At 39.7% G+C, this 24,784-nt stretch overlaps 1 protein-coding gene across 5 annotated transcripts in view; it reads left to right on the top strand.

Moving 5' to 3' along the window:
• SEPSECS (Sep (O-phosphoserine) tRNA:Sec (selenocysteine) tRNA synthase) overlaps window positions 1-24,784 on the top strand; it is a 46,719-nt gene that overhangs the window by 12,602 nt on the left and 9,333 nt on the right. For 2 of the 5 annotated variants that reach the window (XM_067298171.1, XM_067298172.1), the window contains 6 exons: window positions 196-298; window positions 2,876-3,005; window positions 3,121-3,212; window positions 14,968-15,061; window positions 15,722-15,812; window positions 17,957-21,016. In XM_067298171.1, the coding sequence (XP_067154272.1) occupies window positions 196-298; window positions 2,876-3,005; window positions 3,121-3,212; window positions 14,968-15,061; window positions 15,722-15,812; window positions 17,957-18,206 (760 nt within the window). In that variant the 3' untranslated portion in view covers window positions 18,207-21,016. Of the gene's footprint in view, window positions 1-195; window positions 299-2,875; window positions 3,006-3,120; window positions 3,213-14,967; window positions 15,062-15,721; window positions 15,813-17,956; window positions 21,017-21,786; window positions 21,939-23,753; window positions 23,782-24,784 lie in introns of those variants that run through there. The other 3 variants (XR_010884453.1, XR_010884450.1, XR_010884452.1) reach the window with 3 other exon arrangements.

Below are 24,784 nucleotides of genomic sequence, written 5' to 3' on the forward strand. Positions count from 1 at the left end.
ATATATAAGAGGTAGTAGAATTTTCTTCTTAAACTTTATAGCTTAAGGTGACCACTGCTACCTTAATGTACTAATCAAAGAAGTTTCTTTTCTCATTCTGACCTTCTTGTAGACCTTTTAGTCTTTTAATGCTCTGATTTGTATCATAACTTATGGTTATAAGTATTTCTCTAAATTATAATTTTATGTTCATAGGCTGGAGGAACTGGCTGTGATTTGTGCTAATTATGACATTCCCCATATTGTCAACAATGCATATGGAGTTCAGTCTTCAAAGTGTATGCATCTTATCCAGCAGGTAGGAGACGTATTTCAAACAATAAAATTTAAAAAGTATGAGTAAATCTCTGATTATAGACAACACTAGTATATTTTACCAGCTGTTTCACAGCTTTGAAACTAATCCCATGCAAGTCTGATATTTGAGAACATGGAGCAGAAGGAGGTAGTGTTGGAGTGGGGGGACGGACCCGGAGTAACGATGAGTCTCAATATGAGTATGGTCATTCTCCCTTTATTAGAGCTTACACAGAGTATATATAGACAAGCAATAAGCATGCACTAGCAATAGCTGTATGATTGGTTTACTTCTGTCCATGCGCCTAAAGCGGATATATGATTGGTGCAAAGTTGCTGTTCACGTGGAGGGGCTTGTCGGCCCCCTCCTTTACTTGTTTACCACTACTTGCCTTTCCCTTTTGTAATGGTCTAGGAATGTTCAAGGACAGTTCACATAGCCGTGGGATCCTCCCTTCATCGTGAAGGCAGGATTGCTCACTTCTAAGAGATCATGCCCTCTCTCGCTTAACCATTCTCCCACAAGGTAGAACTTCAGAAGACAAAAATATAATAAATGTTATCTTTATGTACTAAAACATAATTTTTTTTAGCTTTCATTTCCTTTAAAGCATCTTTCATAATGGAAAGATTTTTTCATAAGCTTTTTAAAAATGTTTCATAAATGTATTAACACAATGAAAATAAGGCACTATAATTGAATGGGAATTTAGTCTTCATCAGAACGTGAGTTACAGATTTTCATTTGAGGAACAAGATCGTACAACAACACTATATAGGTGTTGTCACAGAGAATAGCTGAGGATACTGGGTTACCTTCAGTGTTTTGTTCAAAAAAGTTTAATTTCTGTTGCTTTTTTATTTTGAAAAAGAGGGTTACTTAACATGCAAGATCAGCCATGAAAAACTTACCATTCTTGCATTTTTGTTTGTTGCAATCTGTGTGTGCTGTTTCTTCAGCATTTCTCTTTTCTCTCTGTTGCCTATATCAAAAAAATAAGGGAATATTTTTTATTAGGATCCAGGGTATCCTGAACTATTATGAATTTAAAACATGTTGGTAGTTATATATAAAATCAGTCTGTACCCATTTAACAACATACTGTATTTTTAATTAGAATAAAATTACCACAGGCATGTGATGTTACAGTTTTTATACAGTCTTGAGAGACTGTAGGAATTTGACAAAAATATAGATGTCATGTAAAATAGAAGATTGTATATGCTGTATTTATCATGTACTTAGTACGTTTACTGTATTTACCTTGCACAAGTTTAGTGAAATTCTAGCATGAAGGAGCTGTGGAATTGCTGAGTTTTATCATAAATAATATCATATCTAATGATAATTTTTCCAGACTACAAAGCTACAGATAGGGTTGTTAGTGTGTTGGTTTCTGTGTTTTGGGGGTTTTTATTCCCTGGCTTCTTTGACAGGTGGTTTGGGTTTTCTTTTTTTGTTTTTTGGCTATGGGAATTTATACATTTGAGCTAATGATTTGTTTCACATTCATCTATAAAAAAGTATTTCCTCCAACAGGAAATGTACAGTCTATGAGGAAATAGTTATTAATGAATAGTCTGCAATACGGACATGATAGGCGCAGCATGAACAGAATTTGCGAGTGTAACAGGAAGGAGCTTTTGAGACGATTTCATTTGACATGCTTTTCCTCTGTTGTTCTCTTCTCAGCTAAATCAAATGATGGATGCTGGCATTCATCTTCCCACCAAAAAGCCAACAAATTCTTGAATGCTTCTTCTCTTCTCCCACTCAATAAGCTATTTAAACATAGAAATAATAACTACATTTTAGCTGGATCTGCTTTTTTCACTCTTTTTGCCATAGGTATTAGCCCTGTTTCTATTTCTTGGTTTTAATATGTAGTAGGGATGTACTTGAATATACTTTTCAGGTTCTGTTATGCTGAATACTTAATTGCTCAGTGCATAGCAGCATATTACTCAAATGGAAGCCGTACTGCAGAATTTACATTTGTTCCTTTGAGAATATCTGATGAACTAGATATAATGACACTTTGTTTTTTGGAAATGGGGAAATCTGCTGTCAGGAAATTATCTGGATCTTCATATTGCAAGCAGCCTGATATGAAGGAGTGCTGTCACAGCCCACTTGTTTTAATGCCAATTATATACATGTACTAAGATAAATCTTTTTCTTTTCTGATGAAACATTAACCTGTAGCCCTTTTACTATAAGCATCTGTGAAACATCTTGGATTACAGAGTTTTTAACTATATAATTCCTATTAAATTCCATGTGCATTTTTTTTAATGAATTACAGTCTATAGACTTACAAGAACTAAAATCATTATTTTAAATCACAGCAAAAGAGGAATTTATAGGGCATTATGTAGTCAGACAATGAACAGTAATAATGACACTAAACAGCAATGCTAAGAAAAGGTAATGCTACAATTTTTAGTTTTTCATCACAGTACAATGTTTGAGAGTGTTTTAGGAGTTAAATTTATTTCAGTTACACTGCTGTGTAATTATGATGCTATCAAATGCTTTTCCTAATGTATGCTGTGGGTTTTGTTTGTTTTGGTAAAGGGCACTCGAGTAGGCAGAATAGATGCTTTTGTTCAGAGCTTGGACAAAAATTTTATGGTTCCAGTAGGTGGTGCTATCATTGCTGGCTTCAGTGAGTCCTTCATTCAGGAGATCAGCAAAATGTATCCAGGTAAATAGTTCAGACTGATTTTTATCTGTACATACAAAATAACTGTAAAGAACTTGATTGTTAGCTTTCTGTCATACAATTTTTTTTGTGAATTTAATGTCTGCTGTTTTTTCAGGAAGAGCATCTGCATCTCCTTCTTTAGATGTCCTCATTACACTGCTGTCTCTAGGTACTAGTGGCTACAAGCAGTTACTGAAAGAGAGAAAGGTAAGCAGCACTTTCCTGAAGTCATCAGTTAACAAAGTCTTCCTGTTGTGAACCTGTTTTGTGTTATAAATCCAGTTTCTCTCTAGAAAGCTGCTGAATTTCTTCTGAGCTCACAGCTCTTAATCTGGAATGCTAGTGTGATGTAATCTCTTGTTTGCCAAATAGTGCTCATAAAGCACGGTTTACCTGTTGTATTCCAAACCAGAAAATTAAACTAAAGTCCTGCACTGTCTTGTGCAGTGCTTGTATTTATTGTTTTTCTGTATGACTTAAGACAACAGAATTTTGCCCAGAGAGGCTTAATCTAAGAAGTAGAAACTAAGTGCTGTGGTCACACTGCTTGCAGGACCAAAGCATGACACTGGAGTGTGCTAAGTGGATGTCCAGCACATTCAGAGCTAACTCGGGGATCTCTGTGCTACTTCATTTGGCCCTATTGTGCCTTGGTACTATGACAGTGTCTAATTAAATGTTCATGTACCACTTTCTCTGGGGAATCACAGTTTCTGGATAAGTTACAAGTAATATACATGGCTACAAAGAGAGAAGGATACTGTCTTTTAAGGCATTCATCTAGATACAGAGCTAGGTTTCTTCCCTGCCTCTCCCCGACTCTCTGCTATGTTGGCTATAACTGCATTGCACAAACATTCAAGTTGGCTTAGGGCTGGAACCTGTGCATCTTGAGTTGCCCTTAATTCCGGTATTTTCCATATATTAAGAGGCTTGATTTTGTTAGCTGTACGTTTTAACGTAGAATGTTCTTTTTGTAGAGAGCTTTAGATAAGGAGAAGCTGTGGATTAAATGCCGTAACTTAATAGCTTTAAATCATGCATGATCTGTTCCATTATTTTACTTAGGAAATACATTCCAGTTGTTTCCTGCTGATGGCTTGCTGGTGCCTCTGATTACCTGGCAGGGCAATAGTGCTGTATGCTATGACTTGTTTCTAGCTGCTCATACAGGCATCCAGAAATTCTGTACTGGAACTGGGATGCTCTGGGAGTAGCTAGAATATAGAAAAACAGCTTAGTTGTTTTACAAAGGCTAAAAAAAGTGTTCTGCACAATTAACGTGTGAAGACATGACTTGTGAAACACAAAGCAGTCATCAGTTTTGCTGCTATTGGAATAAATTTTCTAACCTTACTGTATTCTAGACAGTTGTGTTTGCTGCCATGCATGGTTTGTATCTTCATTAAAAGCAGATTGTCTTTTTTTTTTTTTAATCTCCAAAGAATCTCAAGTGAATTTATTGAGTCTGCTGCAAAGCTGATTTTGATTTAGATTTACACTGGATGCAAATACATAATGGGCAGTATAAATATTGCCAAATCATGAATAATAATTCTTTAGTAAATACAGTGTCTTAATGAATAGCTTTGTATTTAAAATTATATAATTTTCTTGGAAGTAGAATTCTAGCACGAATAAAACATTACATTTTCACAACTTCAGGTCTTTATATTTCAAGTGTGAATATGCTGCATAAACGCGGCCTATATATGGCATAAATATGTTTCTTTTATTGGATTTGCTGTAGAAATAGAAACCTTTTTTGCTTAAATGTTTTTGCTTCTGAACTGTTAAAATGTAATAGTGATAGTTTATTGCCTGTGCTCTGTGAAAGCAGAGGCAGAGCTATTATGCTCTCAGCAGGAGCTATTTATAGCTTGACATTGAGTACTCCTTTCTATATTGGTGCAGCTACACCTACTCACACAAAAAATCAGCTATAAAAAACAACAGGTATTTTTTTTCTTTTCTCTTTTTACCTTATTCTTATTCACATCAGTGTTATTTCAGGTTATTTGAACTCAAGTCAGAAAGCCCAGACTATTGCTGAGAAGAGATTAATCTCTTGCAACCAAGAAAATAAATATGTCCAGTTTTCTTTTACGTAGATGAACTGTTTAAAGTGGGGAGGAGAAAGAATATCTGAGAGGTTTTCCAATGGGCTGACGTTCATGGAGTCTGCAATTGTCCAAGAGTATGGGACTGTATGTTCTTATATGGAGGAATGAAATGGTGCAATGACTCTGAGGATGGAAGAGCAAAAGAGTAATGCGCATGTGCTGTCCAAGCATCTGACTAAAGGTGGCCATATGTGAAAGCTTAATAAGGAATGTTTGAACGATTTTTTTTTTTTTTTTTTTTAGACCAATGTCTCCAGACAAAGAATGGAAAAGACTACCAGCAGTAACTTTTTTCTCATTTGTTCTAGACTGTCAGTATAGCCTTTTTATACATTTATGTAGTGTTTAGAACAGTGGGCTCCTGACCTCATTTGGGAGTCTAGGTCCTTTTGTAATGCAGATAACGATAATGGATCTGTAGTCAATCTGTTAATAGCTCTTCTTTCAGAGAACTCAATATTATGTAAAGGTTAGATTTTTGTAACGACTCCTTTGATTTCCTCAGTGTGTTATGTTTCAAATCCTGTATTACCAGGTCTTAAACGTGCATCTCTATTTTCAGGTATGTATTTTGTAGGCTGAGCTAGGCCACATGTGACAAATATAGGGGCAACACTACTTGATATCATGAACAGTAGACTTGAATTAATTATCATTAATTATCATCAGAGCGCAGCTCCCAGAGGCAGCGAACAGACGCAGCAGTTTGCGCAGCAGTTTGCGCAGCAGTTTGCGCAGCAGTTTGCGCAGCAGTTTGCGCAGCAGTTTGCGCAGCAGTTTGCGCAGCAGTTTGCGCAGCAGTTTGCGCAGCAGTTTGCGCAGCAGTTTGCGCAGCAGTTTGCGCAGAAGGGCGCGTGAAGGGACGTGCGAAGGGACCTTCATTTCTGTTCCCTGTGGTGTACACTTCCTCAAGTATGGTCGTGACACGCCGCACAGCGCGTTCCCCAGTGACTGTTGGAGTTGCTGCGTCAGAGGCTTGGACCCAGACTGACCCTCTGACAGTAGATGCGGCTCTACAGGTCTCAGGCTGCAGGGAGTGCTTGGGGCCTCTCCAGGAGGCCTGGGCTGGCAGCCAGCTCTCCTGCAGGAGGTGTGCTGCTGTTGACGAGTTGTGTCGTCAGGTAAGGGAGTTACGGGAGGAGGTCAGTAGGCTGCGCAGCATCCGAGAAGCAGAGCAAGAGATAGGGTATTCTCGGAGACTGTACAGCTCCAGGAGTCCCAACCCCCTGCAGCAGTGGAGTTGCCAGAGGGCTCTGTGCCGTGTGAAACGGTACATCATAACATCACAGAAGAAGGCTGGAAACTGGTCACTGCTCGTGGGAGGAGAAAGGCTCCTACTCCTCCTGAAGACCTGAAGCTGAAGAACAGGTTTAGTGCCCTCCAGGATGAGGAGGAGATGGGCATGGCTGCCAGGGAAGTAACCGGGACAACAGACCCTGTGCCCTGCCGGAACACCCGGAAAAAGCGGCGGGTGATTGTTGTGGGGGACTCCCTGCTACAGGGGACGGAGGCATCTATCTGCAGACCTGACCCCTTGTCTAGAGAGGTTTGTGGCCTGCCGGGGGCTCGTGTGAGAGATGTCATGCAAAGACTGCCAAGGCTTGTCCACGCTTCGGACTATTACCCACTGCTGCTCTTCCATGTGGGCGCCAATGACACCAAGGGCAAACTGGAGACCATCAAGCAGGATTTCAGAGCTCTGGGGATGGTGGTCAAGGGTCTGGGAGCCCAGGTCATCTTCTCCTCAATCCTGCCAGTGAGGGGGATGGATGAGAGGAGGAGGAGACGGACTTTCCAGGTTAACGACTGGCTGCGCCGCTGGTGTTGGCAACAGGGTTTTGGTTTCTACGACCATGGGACCCTGTTTGAAGATCGACAACTGATGGCGAGAGATGGGATCCACCTCACGAGGCGGGGCACACAGGTCTTTGCCAACAGGTTGGCCAACCTGGTAAGGAGGGCTTTAAACTAGGAAAGATGGGGGAAGGGGAGAGTTATAGTGACAGGGTAGTTGGCAAAAGACTGCTCAAGTCAGGATGCCTCCAACAGGTGAATGCAGCCAGGGAAGTGCGCATGGGATGTGGCTATGGAGGACCCTCTTTTAGCCCTCCTGGGAAACCTGCATGCTCGATCACCTCCCTGAAATGCCTGTACACCAATGCACGCAGCTTGGGGAACAAACAGGAAGAACTAGAGATATCTGTGCGGTCGCAGGGCCATGATCTCATTGCCATTACGGAGACATGGTGGGATAGCTCGCATGACTGGAGTGCTGTCATGGATGGCTACGTGCTTTTTAGGAAAGACAGGCCAGGAAAGCGAGGTGGTGGAGTTGCTCTTTATGTGAGAGAGCAACTGGAATGTATTGAGCTGTGCCTAGGGGTGGATGAAGAGCGAGTCGAGAGCTTATGGGTAAGGATCAAAGGGCAGGCTAATAGAGGTGACACTGTTGTGGGTGTTTACTACAGGCCACCTGATCAGGATGAGGAAGTTGATGAGGCCTTCTACAGACAGCTGGAAGTAGCCTCCCGATCCCAGGCCCTGGTTCTCATGGGGGACTTCAACCACCCCGATATCTGCTGGAAAGACAACACAGCTAGGCACAAACAGTCCTGGAGATTCCTGCAGAGCATTGGTGACAACTTCTTGACACAGGTGGTGGAGGAGCCAACAAGGAGAGGTGTGCTGCTGGACCTCGTACTAACAAACAAAGAAGGACTGGTGGAAGATGTGAAGGTTGGGGGCTGCCTTGGCTGCAGTGACCATGAGATGGTGGAGTTCAGGATCCTGCGAGGAGGCAGCAGGGCACCAAGTAGGATCGCAACCCTGGACTTCAGGAGAGCAAACTTTGTCCTCTTCAGGGACCTACTTGGAGGAATCCCATGGGTGAGGGCCCTGGAAGGAAGGAGTGTTCAAGAGAGTTGGTTAATATTCAAACATCACCTCCTCCAGGCTCAAGAGCGGTGCATCCCTATGAGTAGGAAGTCAAGCAAAGGAGGTAGGAGACCTGCATGGATGAGCAAGGAGCTCCTGGCAAAACTCAACCAGAAGAAGGAAGTCTACAGAAAGTGGAAAGGGGGACAGGCCACTTGGGATGAATATAGGAATGTTGTCAGAGTATGCAGGGATGCGACGAGGAAGGCTAAGGCCCGTTTGGAATTAAATCTGGCTAGAGATGTCAAGGACAACAAGAAGGGCTTCTTCAAATACATCAGCAGCAAGAGGAAGACTAGGGAAAATGTGGGCCCTTTGCTGAATGGGGTGGGTGTCCTGGTGACGAAGGATGCAGAGAAGGCAGAGTTACTGAATGCCTTCTTTGCTTCAGTCTTTACTGGTCAGGCCAGCCCTCAGGAACCCCAGACCCTGGTGGCAAGAGAGAAAGTCTGGAGAGAGGAAGACTTTCCCTTGGTGGAGGAGGAGTGGGTTAGAGATCATTTAAGCAAACTTGACACCCACAAATCCATGGGCCCTGATGGGATGCACCCACGAGTGCTGAGGGAGCTGGCGGACATTATTGCTAAGCCACTCTCCATCATCTTTGAAAGGTCATGGAGAACAGGAGAGGTGCCCGAGGACTGGAAGAAAGCCAATGTCACCCCAGTCTTTAAAAAGGGCAAGAAGGAGGACCCAGGGAACTACAGGCCAGTCAGCCTCACCTCCATCCCTGGAAAGGTGATGGAGCAGCTCATCCTGGAAGCCATCTCCACGCATGTGGAGGAAAAGAAGGTGATCAGGAGTAGTCAGCATGGCTTCACCAAGGGGAAATCATGCCTAACCAATCTGATAGCCTTCTATGATGGAATGACTGGCTGGGTAGATGAGGGGAGAGCAGTGGATGTTGTCTACCTAGACTTCAGCAAGGCTTTTGACACTGTCTCCCATAGCATCCTCATAGACAAGCTCAGGAAGTGTGGGTTAGATGAGTGGACAGTGAGGTGGATTGAGAACTGGCTGAATGGCAGAGCTCAGAGAGTTGTGCTCAGTGGCACAGAGTCTAGTTGGAGGCCTGTAGCTAGCGGTGTCCCCCAGGGGTCAGTCCTGGGTCCAGTCTTGTTCAACTTCTTCATCAATGACCTGGATGAAGGCACAGAGTGCACCCTCAGCAAGTTTGCTGACGATACAAAACTGGGAGGAGTGGCCGATACGCCAGAGGGCTGTGCTGCCATTCAAAGAGACTTGGACAGGCTGGAGAGGTGGGCAGAGAGGAACCTCATGAAATTCAACAAAGGGAAGTGCAGGGTCCTGCACCTGGGGAGGAATAACCCCATGCAGCAGTACAGGTTGGGGGTTGACCTGCTGGAAAGCAGCTCTGCTGAGAAGGACCTGGGAGTGCTGGTGGACACCAAGTTAAGCATGAGGCAGCAATGTGCCCTTGTGGCCAAGAAGGCCAATGGTATCCTGGGCTGCATCAGAAAGAGTGTTGCCAGCAGGTGGAGGGAGGTGATTCTCCCCCTCTACTCAGCCCTGGTGAGGCCACATCTAGAGTACTGCGTCCAGTTCTGGGCTCCCCAGTACAAGAGGGATGTGGCACTACTGGAGCAAGTCCAGCGAAGGGCCACAAAGATGATTAGGGGACTGGAGCATCTCTCTTATGAGGAAAGGCTGAGAGAGCTGGGCCTGTTTAGCTTGGAGAAGAGAAGGCTGAGAGGAGATCTTATCAATGTGTACAAGTATCTGAAGGGAGGGTGTCGAGAGGATGGGGCCAGACTCTTTTCAGTGGTGACGAGCGACAGGACGCGAGGCAATGGGCACAAACTGAAACACAGACACTTCCATCTTAACATGAGGAAAAACTTTTTCACTGTGAGGGTGACAGAGCACTGGAACAGGTTGCCCCGAGAGGTGGTGGAGTCTCCTTCTCTGGAGATATTCAAAATGCGCCTGGATGCAATCCTGTGCAATGTGCTCTAGGTGACCCTGCTTGAGCAGGGGGGTTGGACTAGATGATCTCCAGAGGTCCCTTCCAACCTCAGTGATTCTGTGATTCTGTGATCATCTCAGAATTGATGGAGAGCAAGAAACCAAAATTCCATATCAGATTTAATACCTGTTATCTATTTTCCAACATGTAGGCAGCTGGTCCATTTAACTAGTTAGTATACTGATGTTATCAAAGAGGTAATGCCTTAATTCTGTTTTCAGCAGTTATACACTTCCTCAATAATCTTTCCTTAACAATCTGATGATGAAGGTACTCTTATCTTAATTATGATTGTGTTACTTGGGATGCAACAGAGCTTTTAATATCTGTATCTGTCTGTCTATATACGTGCTTCTAAGAGTAATCAGCTGGGGTCATTGTTATGTCTTTATGGCATAACAATCTAAAATATTTAAAACCACACCAAGTGGGAGGATTTTTTTTTTTTTTTTTTTTACAGTTAAGTAAAATACTAGTTTTACGTTTCATGTTTTACCATTGATGTAAGACAATGTGGATTATTCTGATAGGAATGAATTACTTGTACAGTTCAGTGTGAGATTATATTGTTGCTCTACTTGTGATCAAATTTAAGAGCAAGAGAAAGACGCTTAATGCTGGATATTAATGTCAAAATTTAAATATTCTTTCAAGATGAAAGACATTTGTTTCTCCTTTTTTGTATAGTCAATTTGCTACATTATAGTTTGTCATACCTGTGGGAATGTTGCAGGATTTTCCTCTTGTGTGAAATATGTAGAACAATGTTCAATTTATTGTCTGGGTGCAGGCAGGATGTAGTTTAACTGAATATAATCATTATCTTTAATGGCGCTATGTAGTTAAAAAAGAGCCAGGTTTGAATGGTAGCTGCAAAGCAGTATACTTGCATAGAGCATGTACTAGAGAGGGATGGCCCACAAGGAGTCAGATCTCAAGTACTGAAGAGAGTATGTGCTCATCAGTGCTGTTACAAAAGAACTTTTTAAAATATATAAAATGATGATTATGACTAGTGTTTCTTCTTCATAGAAGGTTGGCAAGATTTACTGAACAATTTGTTAGTTTAGTTTTACATGATATAAAAACAAATGTTCTGTAATTACTTTTATATTTTTAAAACTTTCTAGTATACTGTATATTCAGAACAAAAGTCTTTATTTTGCAATGCAAGAGCATGTATATATGAGGTTACATGGTATGCGTGGGTATTATACACATGCACGTACTGAGTTTCTGTCACATATTTGACTGCCTTTCAAGAAAGTAGGCCTTCTAATGGGGCTCTTTGGGGCATGTGCTAACAGGCCTCTATGATCAGCATTGCAGCCTCCTTTTGTGTGCATGAAGCAGTGTACCAGGTGGTCTGATCCGATCACAGATCAGATGCAGCTGGTCAGTCTGATACAGAAAGCAGAAGAGGCCATGACAGTTGCGTTATGAACAGCTGCTGCTGCAAAGTACCTAAGACAGGACCAAATCAGTCTCATGTACAGCATATGAGAGTTGGCAGTCTGTATCTAGTGCAAAGAGGTTGTAAAATTACTCTTCTTTAGTGTCCTCTTCAGCATCATAAGCATATGGCTGCTCTCTGGACAACTTTGGTTTTTTCAGATATGAGTAAAACAGGGAGGAAGGCAAGGGAGGCATATTACAGACTGTCCCAGAGCGTAAGCAAGCAGGGCAGCTCAAACCAACTAGGATGGTTTCAACCATGCAGAAAAGGTTTTCTTGCCTTCATCAGTTGTTTCTGTAAGCTGGTATGGGGCTGATGGAATATTTAGTATCACCATCTTGTGCTTTTTCTCTGGAGTTATTGGCTTTTCACTTTCTTTTCTCCCTGTAGCTATTTTCATTTGGGACAAGAACTATCTCTCTGTGCAGTACCTCTTGCACTGGAGCAAGAAATGAAGAGTCAGCCGTATTTAATGTGAAGGTTCTAAAACAAAACAAAGTTGTATAGTTTTATAATGTAGATACAGCATGATTCAAGTACTTCTAATAGTGAATCATTACAAACCTTCTTGATAATACTTGTATATACTTTTGTGGAAGTTGGCCATTTGTCCAAATAATTGTCATTTGGCATGCTGGGCATCTATGCCATTGCTGACTTGTCAATTTCTCCTCTCTTTTTTTGAGGTATTTTATTGTTTTAGATGCTAGAAATAATTTGGAAGACCATAAAAAGTGCAAGACATTTTCATGTGGGTTAGCATTCATTCTGCTAGCCTGCTGAGGTTTTGTGAAAAGTTTCTAAGGGGAAAGAGTGAATTAAAAAATAAAACAACTGACATTTAGTGCACAGGTTGTTCAATATAGCTTTAGCATAATAGTTAGCTCCATTTGAGAAAACTAGGGTGCCTACCACAGAAAATAAATTATATAAGAGCTCATTGAATATAATTGCTTAGGGTGCTTATAAATTTTCTACGTAACAAATATTTTATAATAGAGGTTGGTTATAGATTTGACCTCACAAAAATATTGCCTTCTTTTTCTTTTTTTGGAAAGACCGTTCATCTATTGTACAACAAACTGCTTAACTGCTGAAACTATTTATAAAATATCTAGAGGCTTTCCAATTGAAAGATGCAAAATATTATAGCTTACAAAAATAAGTAGTTTTGAATTTGTGTTCAGGTAGCTTGAGTCAAATTAATGAAAATGCATCCTTGGATTTTCTTTGCCATCTCTCCATTCTCCCTTTTTCTGCCAAATCCATACGTATGTGAAGGATGACCTAGTAACTTAGGTATTTAATTTTAATTTAATTTTATACATTTATACAGTGGGTAACAAACTGGTTATACCGACTTGCAGTCCTTTCACTGACAAAATACTGTGAGAGATGCAGCAGAATTCCCTATATGTGACACACACACAAATGAATTATTTGGGAATTTCTTACTGTTTGAATATAGGTTTTTCTCAGGACTAATTTCAACAATAAATATACCCATAGTAGACACAGTTAATGTGTAGTTCTGTAGTATTTTGCTTCAATTGTAGATGTAAATAGCCAGCAGAGGGAGCACAAATTAATTAACAAATTGGATTCTGAAAAGTACTGATATAATGGCTAAACACATTAGCGATGCTCATTGTGGCAAAGCATATAATAAATGAGTAATGTATTTATATTCCATGTTGAACTGGAAGGAAGGGAAAAGCATCTGAACATTAAGTAAATGTTTCTCAGCTTCTGCAAGTGTACTGTAAATAAGCTCTGCTGAATTGAAACCACAAAAGTACTTGATTTCAAAACACCTCTGAAAAATATCAATAATTTGTCACAAATTTATAGTCCTGATAATTAACCATAGATGTCTCCCATAATTTTTTGTTATTATTCTGAGTATTACAAAGGCTTTATGCTGTTGTTGACAACGAATCTATTGCCTAATTTCATTTTTGCCAGTAACGTGGTACTTTTTCTCTCTGGCTGAATCCGTGCTATTTTATTAGGAAGGGTAGGTCAGGCGCTGCATTCATTTGATCTCTCATGAAATAAGACTGGGTTCACTGCAGTAGCTAAAGAAAAGCAGCTGTAACATTCTTCAAACTTAGCCACCACAAAACTCATTTGGTTTCATATGACCTTCGTGGGGGAGGCGGGGGTGCTGCTCAGGAACATAATCTTGATCACAAAGCGTAATTTGTACTCGTCAATGTACAGGTCAGAGCAGGATACTGGTCTACAAACAGAGGAGGCAACTCTAAAGAGTGAAAAATCATTTGTCGTGTCCAGAAATTGATCAGGCTACTGAAACAGGCAGTCACATTTAAGTAGATGAGAAACACAATCTTTATGGCTAGAACGAGGGAAAAATCCAATGTTTAGTATCTTTTAAAAGACTACCCAACATCTAGATCTTTTACTAGTATTTATGAGAGACTAAGCATTTAAAAGGACAGAGGAGAAGCCAAAGGACACATTAAGAAGAATGGTGTGTGTTCTCACTCTGCCCAGAAGTATTTTGAGTTGGGATGTGACAAGAAAGATGTTTAAGGAAGACTAGGATAAATTACTCTAGATTATTATTGGGAAAGGGGAAGGAAAAAAAAAATGGGGATGAAGAAAAGGGAGCAATCTATTATGTACAATATGAGTCGTACCTTAGACAACATTTAAGAGTCTCAATTTTATGATGCTTTCCACAATAAAGGAACAGCCTGATAAAGTGATGTCTGAATTTCTGCAGTCTCTGTTGTTTAGTAGGCTTGAGCAGGAGGGGTTAGTCCTAGAGAGAGGACAGGGAGGATGGCTGGTTACACAATATGGCTGTGCGTTCAGGACAATGTACTGTGTGAAACAAAATACGTTCAAATGTGTGCTCGTACCCTCTTCCTTAAGACTATATTGTCCTTCTCATACAAAAAGAAGTGTATGAACTGGTGGTAATTGTGACTCTGTATAAGTGGTAGCAAGATGCACTACTCTTCTCTCTATTAATACTGGTCCAGATTAAAATAGTACAAGGAGCAATTTGCCATGACATGGCCATCTGTGATAGTAACAGTTCATTCTCTGTGGCTTGTGAGGCCACGGCGGGAAGGAAGCTCAGCTCATTTGACAGGGTACTAGCACAGGGGAAAATTTGGAAATCTCTTCAAGACTTTACCTCCCTAAGTTTCAGGGTCACAGAGAGAATGACTAACATCCCAGGCACATATATTAGACCAGACGGAGAGCTTTTGACCAGCTCGAGGGAAAGAGCAGTGTTGTTCAGGAAATGGAGCTGTTCCTTTATAGAAGGATTTCAGAGAGCTGTCTGGCCCAGTTATTTGGTACACATAAAAACGGATCAGTTGGGCACCTGTAGGATGGAATGGAAGCTTAACAGTTTTGTGAAATTGATACTATTTTCTCTGTTTGATAGCTAATAACAAAAATACTGCCTTTTTTTTTTTCCAGGAAATGTTTTCCTATCTTTCAAGTGAGCTGAAGAAGTTGGCAGACATCCACAATGAGAGACTGTTGGACACACCACATAATCCCATTTCCCTAGGTAATCATTGGGTTTTTTATTCTTAAAAAAGTGTCTAATACACTGCGCATTTGTAATGCACTTTCACATACAGTTCTTATATATTAGACATTGTTCATTACACTCCATTAAATCATTCTTAGGCCAAGATGAAGCCATTGAACCCAATAAGGTAACTTGTTACAAAAACAGACTAATAGAGCTGTGACCCAGGCCCTTTGTTTTTATACAAAATCACTCCTGTCCAAAATATTCATTTATTGTAATCAAGACAGGCAGATGTTAGTCTGTAGTAATACTTTATAAATAAATAGATTTTGTAAAGTAAATTATGATATAGTTGCTTCAGTCATTATCTTTTAATGCTGTGAAATAGATCATGGAATTCCTAATTGAAGATGTTTGTTCTAAACAAAAATTCTGCTGAGCACCAAAAAGTAGTATTTTTCCTCTGTGCAATATCTCTGCCTTACATACAATCCAACCAAAGAAGTAATTAATGGTAGGTTGTGGAAAAACTAAAAACAATTAAGTGTAATGTTAATATTCATCTTTTCATTGTATCTGAGCATAAATACTTGGCCATATTTTTATTGTTAGATGATGGCTTGTCCTCTGTGGTTATCTTTTGGAAAGAGAGGAATTTTGTAATAGTTCTAATATGAACTTTTGTTACTTCAGCCATGTCACTGAAGAATCTAGATGAAAATAATGATGCTGCTGTTACCCAGCTGGGATCGATGCTTTTCACAAGACAGGTTTCTGGAGCGAGGTAAGAATGCTCTGAACTTTGAAAAAATGTTGGCATTTGTATTAGGGTATGTAAAAATGTACACTCTAATATTTGTATTTCGTGCCCAATATCTCGTGATTACATATTTCAGCCTAGTAATTAAGAGTCAGAGTAATATACCCTTCTCCATCACTGTTATCTACTAATAATATGTCTACCTGCCTGATTTAGTGATGAGGGCCTCTTTCTTAGCTTTGGTAGACGAAATAGGTAATCTATCCCCATATAACTTAGTGTCATTATTCCCTAAAGCCCCTTGGTTTCATTTAGCTTCCAGCTCTTGTCTGATCTTATGGTTAAGTTGCAAGCTACTTAGGGAGAATCTTTATTTTTGTTTTGTTTATGCAGCATAAATATGGTTGTGCTGGATATCAGGGGAATAAGCTTTTAATACCCTGCATTGCTTTTGTCATGTGGAAGGAAATCCTGCTTTCTGGAACTAACTGTGCTTAAAAAAAAAAAAAAAAAAAAGAAATCTACATCCTGAGCCAGTCTGAGCTGAATTTATTCTTAGTGACACTGGTACATGGAAATGCAAGCCAAATCATTTTTGATGATTTTGGCTTAAACCTTTTAGAAGAAGAGAATGATTTAAAATTTGTTTTGGCAGAATTCCTTTATCTGAATATTACTGATGCCATGCTAGCTTCTGCCATGGAGTTATGTCATTTTCTCTAGCAGAGCTGAATGTTTCAACATCAGAAGATATGCTTCATTAGCTTGGATTATTCCACTTCCTGCACAGATGAATGACAGTAAATCTATATGTACTGTAGTTAGATGCTCTTTTTAATTTGCCTGTCCTAACCTTGGCTTGTCCTGCAATTTCGGTCATCTTGAGCTGAAATGATTCAAAAGATTCCATTTTTGAAAAGTTACAACTTTTCAATTTTGTTTGATTCAAAGGTTTCAGTTTTTCCTATTTTTATGTAAGCAAGTGATTCTTTAACTTTAGTGTTTATATACCATTTCACCTGGTATATCAGCAGGTTTTAAATGTTATGCCTGTGCTGAATGTCAATATTAGTAATAACAGTTCCCTACTTCACTTGCATACAGGCTTTTGCATAACCTGTGGTTTGAGCACTTTCATACAGGGAAGATCTGCCAGTCCTAGTGGTATTTGCCCAAATGCAGTTTCTTATATGAACTGCAGGGAATATCTCTGTAGAGGTAACAAATTCTGATCAACTGGTGGTAAGTGCTTGTGTAGGCTTTAACTATGGCCGCAAGGTGAGTTGTTCTTTTAACAAGTAAGGATGTGGATTAAGATCTTGATTTATTAGGAAATGGTATGTAATGAAAGTGCTGAGAAATAGGGTGCAATAGGTAGAGGCTCTTAGAATGAGGAAGAGGTAAAAGCAGTGGTGACAAGTATCCACTGCAAGGAGGAAATGAATATGGGGTTAGCGTCATATGATGGGAAAAAGGAGGATGCAGTACAGAGGGATGGATAGGAGGCATTTGGGATCCTGATTTGAGGAGGTAGACTGTGATAGGAGGGTAGAAGCAGTGAGAGATGAGGGACCTGATTTGGGAAATCAGGAAATGTTTACCCAGAAGGATGAGTAAGCGGCGGCTCACACCTGTAGTCCCAGCTATTCGGGAGGCTGAGCCCTCTGGATCAGTTGAGCCCAGGTGTTCTGGGCTGCAATGCGCTGTGCCAAGCAGGTGTCTGCTTGAAGGCTGGCATCAGTAAGATTATCCTGGGGAGCTCAGGTTACCTGAGGAGGGGTGAACCAACTCAGGTAAGAAACAGAGCAGGTCAAATATTTAAGCCTTGCTATGGAATAGAAGTTTGCTGCAGATGTCTCTTCCCCCACGTCAGGGAGTTCATAAATACCAGTAGTGACATTCTTATAAATTTAACTGAAGAGGGGAAGGAAAATGTGTGTATGCACGCAGGCTAGAGTTAATTTAGGATCTGCTGCTACTGTCACTAATAGCGGTACCTGAGCACTAACTTGGAGAATACCTGATCTAAGTCTGCTTACCTGAAATTCTTTAGAGCTAACAGATGCTGCACTGTATAGGAACTTATGTAAATGTGTTCATCATAGGCTATCATGTAAAAATGTCCAAGGCATCTTTAACTGAATTGCAATTTTGTTTGTGTGTTTCAGGGTGGTTCCCTGTGGGTCTGTACAAACAGTGAATAACTACACTTTTGAAGGCTTTATGTCACATACAAATGACTATCCCTGTGCTTACCTCAATGCTGCATCAGCAATTGGAATTAAAAAACAAGACGTAGACATATTCCTAAAAAGACTTGACAAGTGTTTGAAGACTTTTAGGAAAGAAGTAAAGAAAGAAGAAACTGTAGATGAAATAAGTAATTCTAATACAGGCACAGAACAACTTGAGGACTAGAAGATGCAGATTTTGTAACACAGGAAGATACGCTTTTGTCTGAAGTATGTCTGGTTTGTATTGGGTTAGCCTTGTGAATCTGCAGTGCAGAAGACGACTTATTCCTCATCTGAGAGGAAGGGAAAACAACAACAAAACTCAGGTGAAATTCAGCTTTAAAGAAAACTTTAGGTGATGTTCTCCCTGAGACAGAGGGCCAGTCACAAGCCTTTTGCACCACTTAAATATACTTAACATCTGCTAAAGTAAAGCTTATGTTCATAAAGATGTTGAGCTAGCCTTTTGGTCTGAGGGTGAATTTGACCTATTGTGACTGGTGTTTGGCAAATCACAGAATGCTTATTCCCGTGTTCTTGAGTAACAAGATTTTCTGTGGCAATGATTGCAGACCTTTCAGGTATAGGTGTATATCCAGCAAGAAATGTTACACTGCTTCCTAAATGTCTATTGTTTCTCCTCAGCATACTTGCCACTTTATTTCTTTTCAAAGACTTATATAAAAGTTTTGGGATAGCACTTACTAAATACAGGATAAAACTGCATGAAGAGATGATAGACTTGAAGTAATAGTCTTTTCAGGTCCTCAGACCGTCTCAGAATTAGAACTGCTGCTTTGGGGCACATTTTTTGGCTATGAACTGCCTTGAACAAAGCAACTCTTAGTGGCCAAGAAAAATCTAGAATGCCTCATATCCTGTCAGTTCTCAACTCTTGGAAATATTTGCAGGGTTCAGCAATCCAAAGAAATTTTTTAAGGGAGTACAGTTATCACAGCCCCTTGCTTTTGAGTATGGAGTGAAAAGGGACAGTCTGCCTCCCCCCCACACACACCCTTTTTCTTTTCTTTTCTTTTTTTTTTTTTTATGCATTTCTTCTCTTCTTTGGTAGCTGCTCTTGAATGGGAGCAGGAGATTCACTGAAAGGGAGGAAGTCTGTGGGATGAATCCAGCAATCTCAAGAGCCAGTGGGACTTGAGGGTGTCTTAGCATTTTTTATCCTGTTGTTTTTAAAATGTATTGACTCCCACTTCTCAGCTGTGTCCTGTCATTGGCACTGTTGCTTCTGTAGCTGTGTTCAGTTACTGATGTGAATTCATTAAGTTAACAATAGATTTAGAGTCTGTTCCTTGAACAAAGGTTCCGTATCACTGGAGTGACATTGCTGTAGGTTTTAAAATTTTTAGCTAATTATTATTATTATATGCAATTACTACATTGTATGTAGCTTTGTCACATTTACTGGCCAAAGCGAGCCTAATGTTCAAAGACGTTTTTCTTTGTCTGTCTGTAATGTATTAACACTTGGGATAGCACAGTTAATCAGTTCTAACTTCACAAAATGTTCTGGTTGCTTTGTTTGGTGGGATCAGAGCCCTCTGTAAATTGCTTAGTCAAAATAGTGATGCTTTTGAGAGGAATATCTCCCCAACATGTTCAATTAATTGATATAAAATATGGTGTTAATATGTGGAAGTTAATAGTACGCTAATCATGATAAGAGTGCTCTTACTTTAGAAGTAAAGTTCATTTTATCTTAAGCTTAAATTGAGCTGCTGCTTCTACATTGTTTGTTACACGTTAGATTAATTAAAGCTTGTGAAGGTATGGCTACCTGGACTACAGTCACACTTATTTGCTGTACAGATATGTCCTAGGAGAAGTGTAATCTAACTTGACCACTGAGTGCATGTGATTGTAAGTAGATGTAAATTTTTGCTTTTTTACTGTTGAGAGCATGCTATACTTTAGTTCTGCCACTCAGTAAAGCTCTCGCACAGGCTTGGGAGCCAAAACTCTGCATCTCACTGCCTCTATATTCTGTATATTGAAGCAGCCAGTGAAAAAATCACAAGGCCGTAGTGATACCTTTCTTTCTGTTTTTGGATATTGCTGATCCATGCCTGAATGAGCATAAGTTATTAATTTAGATGACTAGTCACGGAATGCAAATTTTAAAATCTCATAACAATAGTCTTAGGGAGGTGCATGATAGCAGTTTGAGTGAGTGTTTGATGAATAATATCCTGAAACTGAACAGAAAGAAAACAGCAGTTGGCTTTTCTGAGAGAAAGAAATCCCCACCTTTTATGTTCTGGTAATAAATTGCCTGATGGAAGTAAGTCACTCACTTCAACTCTAGATTGACATGCTTTCTCAGGTAGTGATTTTCCTGTCTTCAAAATATTTCCAAATTCAAATCAAAGATGAAAAATTCAACAGCTCTCTCTAAACAAGTATTTGGAGAGGGGGGGGAAAAAAAAGCAGGTGTTCTGTTCTGAATTCAACCTTTTAAACCTTTTAATTTTTTTAATTAAAAATCATTTTAAGGTAATGATTTTGGTTACAAAGAAAATCAAAGTATTTTGGGGTCTATGTATGTCATTAAAACATTTCAGAAATCTCAGTGATGGCAATTGAGGTGGGGCAATTTGAAATATTTTTAAAGTGTGCCCCATCATGATGTATAGACTCTTGAAGTAAACATTTGTGTTACATTACTTTGGTAAGTTGTAACCAGTTCCCACTGTTGTTTGCTTGCTTTGTGACCTGTATTTGTTAGGTCTCAATGTTAAATTTTTAGAGACAAAAGCATTGTATAACATCATTATAAGCAGACAGTTTGAAATTTTATGCAAGTAATTCAAATTGCAGTTTACCTTAAAGTAAATGGAGAAGAATTGTTATTTACAACACATATTTGAAAAAGGAGATTTGGTAGATAAACAGAGTATTTTTAAAGGAATAATGTAATGCACTTGCTCTCTGTTCACCAATATCTATAATAAAGCAGTGAAATAATATTGAAACATACAGCTATTAGCATGGTTTTCATACTTCCTTTGTGTTACAGATGTTGGGAGACTTCATGGTTGTGGCAGGCCTTACCCACTAAAAGTAATATTGATGAAAGATGATAATAGCATGGGCATAGCTCTGTCAAAATAAGCAGAGTAAAACAAATATATTAACAATATTTGCCTTCTGTGAAGATCTTTTTAAGATTGTACAGTGAGGTAAGAAGCTCCTGAACCTAAAAATTAATTGTGCAGCCCTATTCTTCACTTCTGTATAGGCACCTGTCACTAAAGGCTTCCAGATAACAGGTTGGTTCTAGCAGGTTTTTGAGTTATCTCCAACATCCATATTACTAGTGAGACATTTAGGATGACAGCTGGATGTTCAGCTCACATACTCATGTAGCAAGAATACACAGTAGAAACACCATGAACAGATGTGCATTTAGTAAGGCTATCTCACAGATACTATTTCTGCATTGTCCATCTCTTTCTTCTGTGATCTAGGTCGCAGCATGCGGTTATCAGCGGGTAAATAGGAAAGGGAAAGCCCTGAAACAGTAGGGGCTATAGAGTAAGCACATGCTACCTGCTCTTTCAGAGAGACAAGGATCGTAACCTTTGTCCATGGGGCAGGGCGCACAGGTAGGCAGGAGCATCTCGGACTGCTGCAGTTTGAATCGCCAAAGTGAATTTCATCCCCTACAATGTCTGTAACTGTTCCATGAGCTGCCTTTCTTTCCCTTGCTTCTGATGTGGCATCTTCTACTATCTGGATCTATATAGGTGAAAGAAATGAAGGAGTAGATGGCACTGGGACACAAGTCTGCAAGCAAGCAAACTGACAGTGAATGATCCATCTCAAAAACTCGCTCTTACTTTACCTCCTTTGTAGTTTCTAAGATAATTAATAAATCTGAGGACTATTTGACCAATAATATTGCCTAGTCACACTTTGTTTGAAACAATACAAAGCAAATAAAATCTACCAGATGCAGCAAATTCTCTTGAGCCTAAGAAAGCAAAATTGTGATGTTGCAAATGTAAATGCTGGCACTGCAGCTTAATACACATAAACCGAGCAATCTGTATTGTGCGATCATCATTTTTTGAGAAAGGCTGGAGCCCAGAGACTAGCAAATGTTCTCATCTGCAGTGTATCAGCAGTTCTCAGTCTTCAGCTGCTGTATAGATAATAATTCTAATTGAAGAATCATTACATGAATCCATATGTGAATGATAGATGGGCTATAGCTTTTTGTTCATGATGCTTTAAAATTGAGTTGCTGCTTTCCCTTTTTTATAAGGGGTGATTAGATTGCCCCCCCTTCTTTTTTTTCTTAATGCAACATTTTAATCAACCTGGCTTAACAGGATTTGGAATCTGAAGGAAAAACAATTTATGTAGCTGACAGGGTTTTTGTTTTTTTTTTTTTAAAATAGCTATTTGAAGACTTGAATTGGTTACAAAGTGACTCTCCTCAGAGAAAACCTTTGTTCAGATGTTTTTAATTTTGAAACCAGTGCTTGAAAAATTAAGCTTGTGTTCTGTAATAATTGTTTTTCGTGTCCTACACTTTTTCCCCCTCAAAGATAACATATACTATAGTGCAGTTTAATAACTCTGTTTAAAAATTACAGTTAAAAAGGCATTTGCTCTGTCATAGTCCCTCATCGAGCATCTGTTGTATCAAAGTACTGGTAATACATTTATTTTGATGGATAAGTTTCAGTGTTCTGGACCAGGGTCAGTGTAACTGGACCAAGCTTTCAACATTCCTTTTGGGATCCTAAAATTAAGTCCATGATTTAATTAAGATTGGTTTAATAATTGTCTCCTTTGCTGCTGAACAGGAGTCTTTTCATCATACTACAATTCAACTAAACTTTTTAGCAAGACATCAAAGTTGATCCAGTTCAGAAGGTGAACTGCTTTTTTAATGTAGATGTTAAAATCTAATTTGCCTTCAGATTCTGGATTCAAATCCAGCTTGAGTCAGCTATAGCAAAATTATAACCACTTTTTTTTTTTTAAACCTGTTGTGAATAGCATGAATAGAGTGGTTACAGCTGAGTGCTACCTTCCCTAGTACTCTTTCTCACAGAGCTAAAAATGTTAAGCTATCACCTTACATTCACTACTGGTCTTCTGCTGAGAAAAAAAGTTGGGATCTTGCACAAATAATAGCAACAGAGGTGTGTGCATTATTTTTCTTTCTCTAATCATCCCACATGGGAATCCAAGGCAGACTTGTTTAGTGTTTCTACTGACTGGTTTCCTCCAAAAGCTGTTTCTTGCGTGCATTTTTTTGTGGTCTGCAGGTACCACAGAAACACATGGCCAATATACAAGAAAAAGAGAAATGGGGCCCTCCTATATTTTGGAAGGTTTCTTGACTGGTTTACTGCATTTGGCTTTTACTATTCATAAAACTCTTCCTGCTGTGTAAACTGTTAAAAAATGCTTATATCAATCTTCATCTCTTACCTAAGTTGTTTCACTCTGGGGACTGGATTGAGTGAAGTGGCACCTCCTTAAGAGCTGAGCAGGATGTGCTACTCCGCAGCTGCTGGCTCGTGTCCCAGTGCAGAGGCAAGGCCTGGCTGTGGAAGGAGAACTTGGTGCCTGAGCAGAGGAAAGCAGTCACATTTTGCTTTGATAGTGGACTGTCAAGCGCATGTGACTATTAAAACTAGTTTGCAAACCCCAATTCTGTTGCGCAGTTAGTTAATCCTATGTCTCGTCTCTTTAGAGTCTGTGGAACTGCTGATGGAAAGAGCTCTTGCTTCGGTCTCTAATATGTCAAAGAATGCAGCTGCTGGGGAAGAAGGATCTGTCAAACAAAGCTAAATAGAAGCATTTAAAAAAAAATTCAGCTACATATTTTATGAACACTTGATTAAATACAAATCATCCTACTCTCATTGTTTTGTTGTAGGTTATTCTGTAATGAAGCCACAGTGCAGATTTTGGCCTCTGGTTTTATACAGCATCCCTCTCAGTAGTGGTAAAGGAATTGGAAATGGCTCAGTGGGTGAGGAGCTAGGGCTCCATTTTTAAAGTAAGATGAAGAAAGTGTGTAGAAAGTTTATAGAAACAGAAATTATAGTAGTCTGAAATGTTTGCTGTGCAACTGAGAAAAGGGTGAGTCCAGCAGGATCTGAGTGTGCATAGTAAAGTCTTGACCTGCTGCACAGCGATAAAATCAACCTCTGCGGTACCAGAGAGTGCTGTCAAAATGCATCTCTTATTTCACCAAAATAGTAGCCTATCCCTTAATATTATTAATTTCCAGTACTTGTCTATCTTCCCTTAAGATTCTCTGATAACAGAATCACATTTAACGCACCAGGTATTTAGGGGGTTTGGGGCAGACTTTGCTGTACTACTGTGTAAGAAAAAAAAATTGGGGAAAGCTTCCCAGCATATTACTGTCCGCGTTGATGTAGAACTTCACAGGCGCGAAATGGACTGGAACACACAAAGGCAGCAGGTGTGTGAGCACATGCCACTAGCTCTTTTGTCAAAGGATTTATAATCAGTAAGTGGATTTGAATATAAAAATGCTTTTTAACAATGATATAACTGATGCTATTAAAACTCAAGCTCATATTCCATGCAGATGGTACAAACTGTCACGCTCTGGGTTTGTATTTGTTTTTATTTAAAAAGAATTTCAGCTGAATGTTAAATCTACAGGCTGGATCGAGGCAGCGCCTCAGGCTTCAGAAGAAGATGCACACCATGTTGATCTTCTAGATGGCCCAGTCTGGTCCTCCATAG

Source organism: Apteryx mantelli, chromosome 5 (assembly GCF_036417845.1).
Source record: "Apteryx mantelli isolate bAptMan1 chromosome 5, bAptMan1.hap1, whole genome shotgun sequence".
Taxonomy (NCBI): domain Eukaryota; kingdom Metazoa; phylum Chordata; class Aves; order Apterygiformes; family Apterygidae; genus Apteryx; species Apteryx mantelli.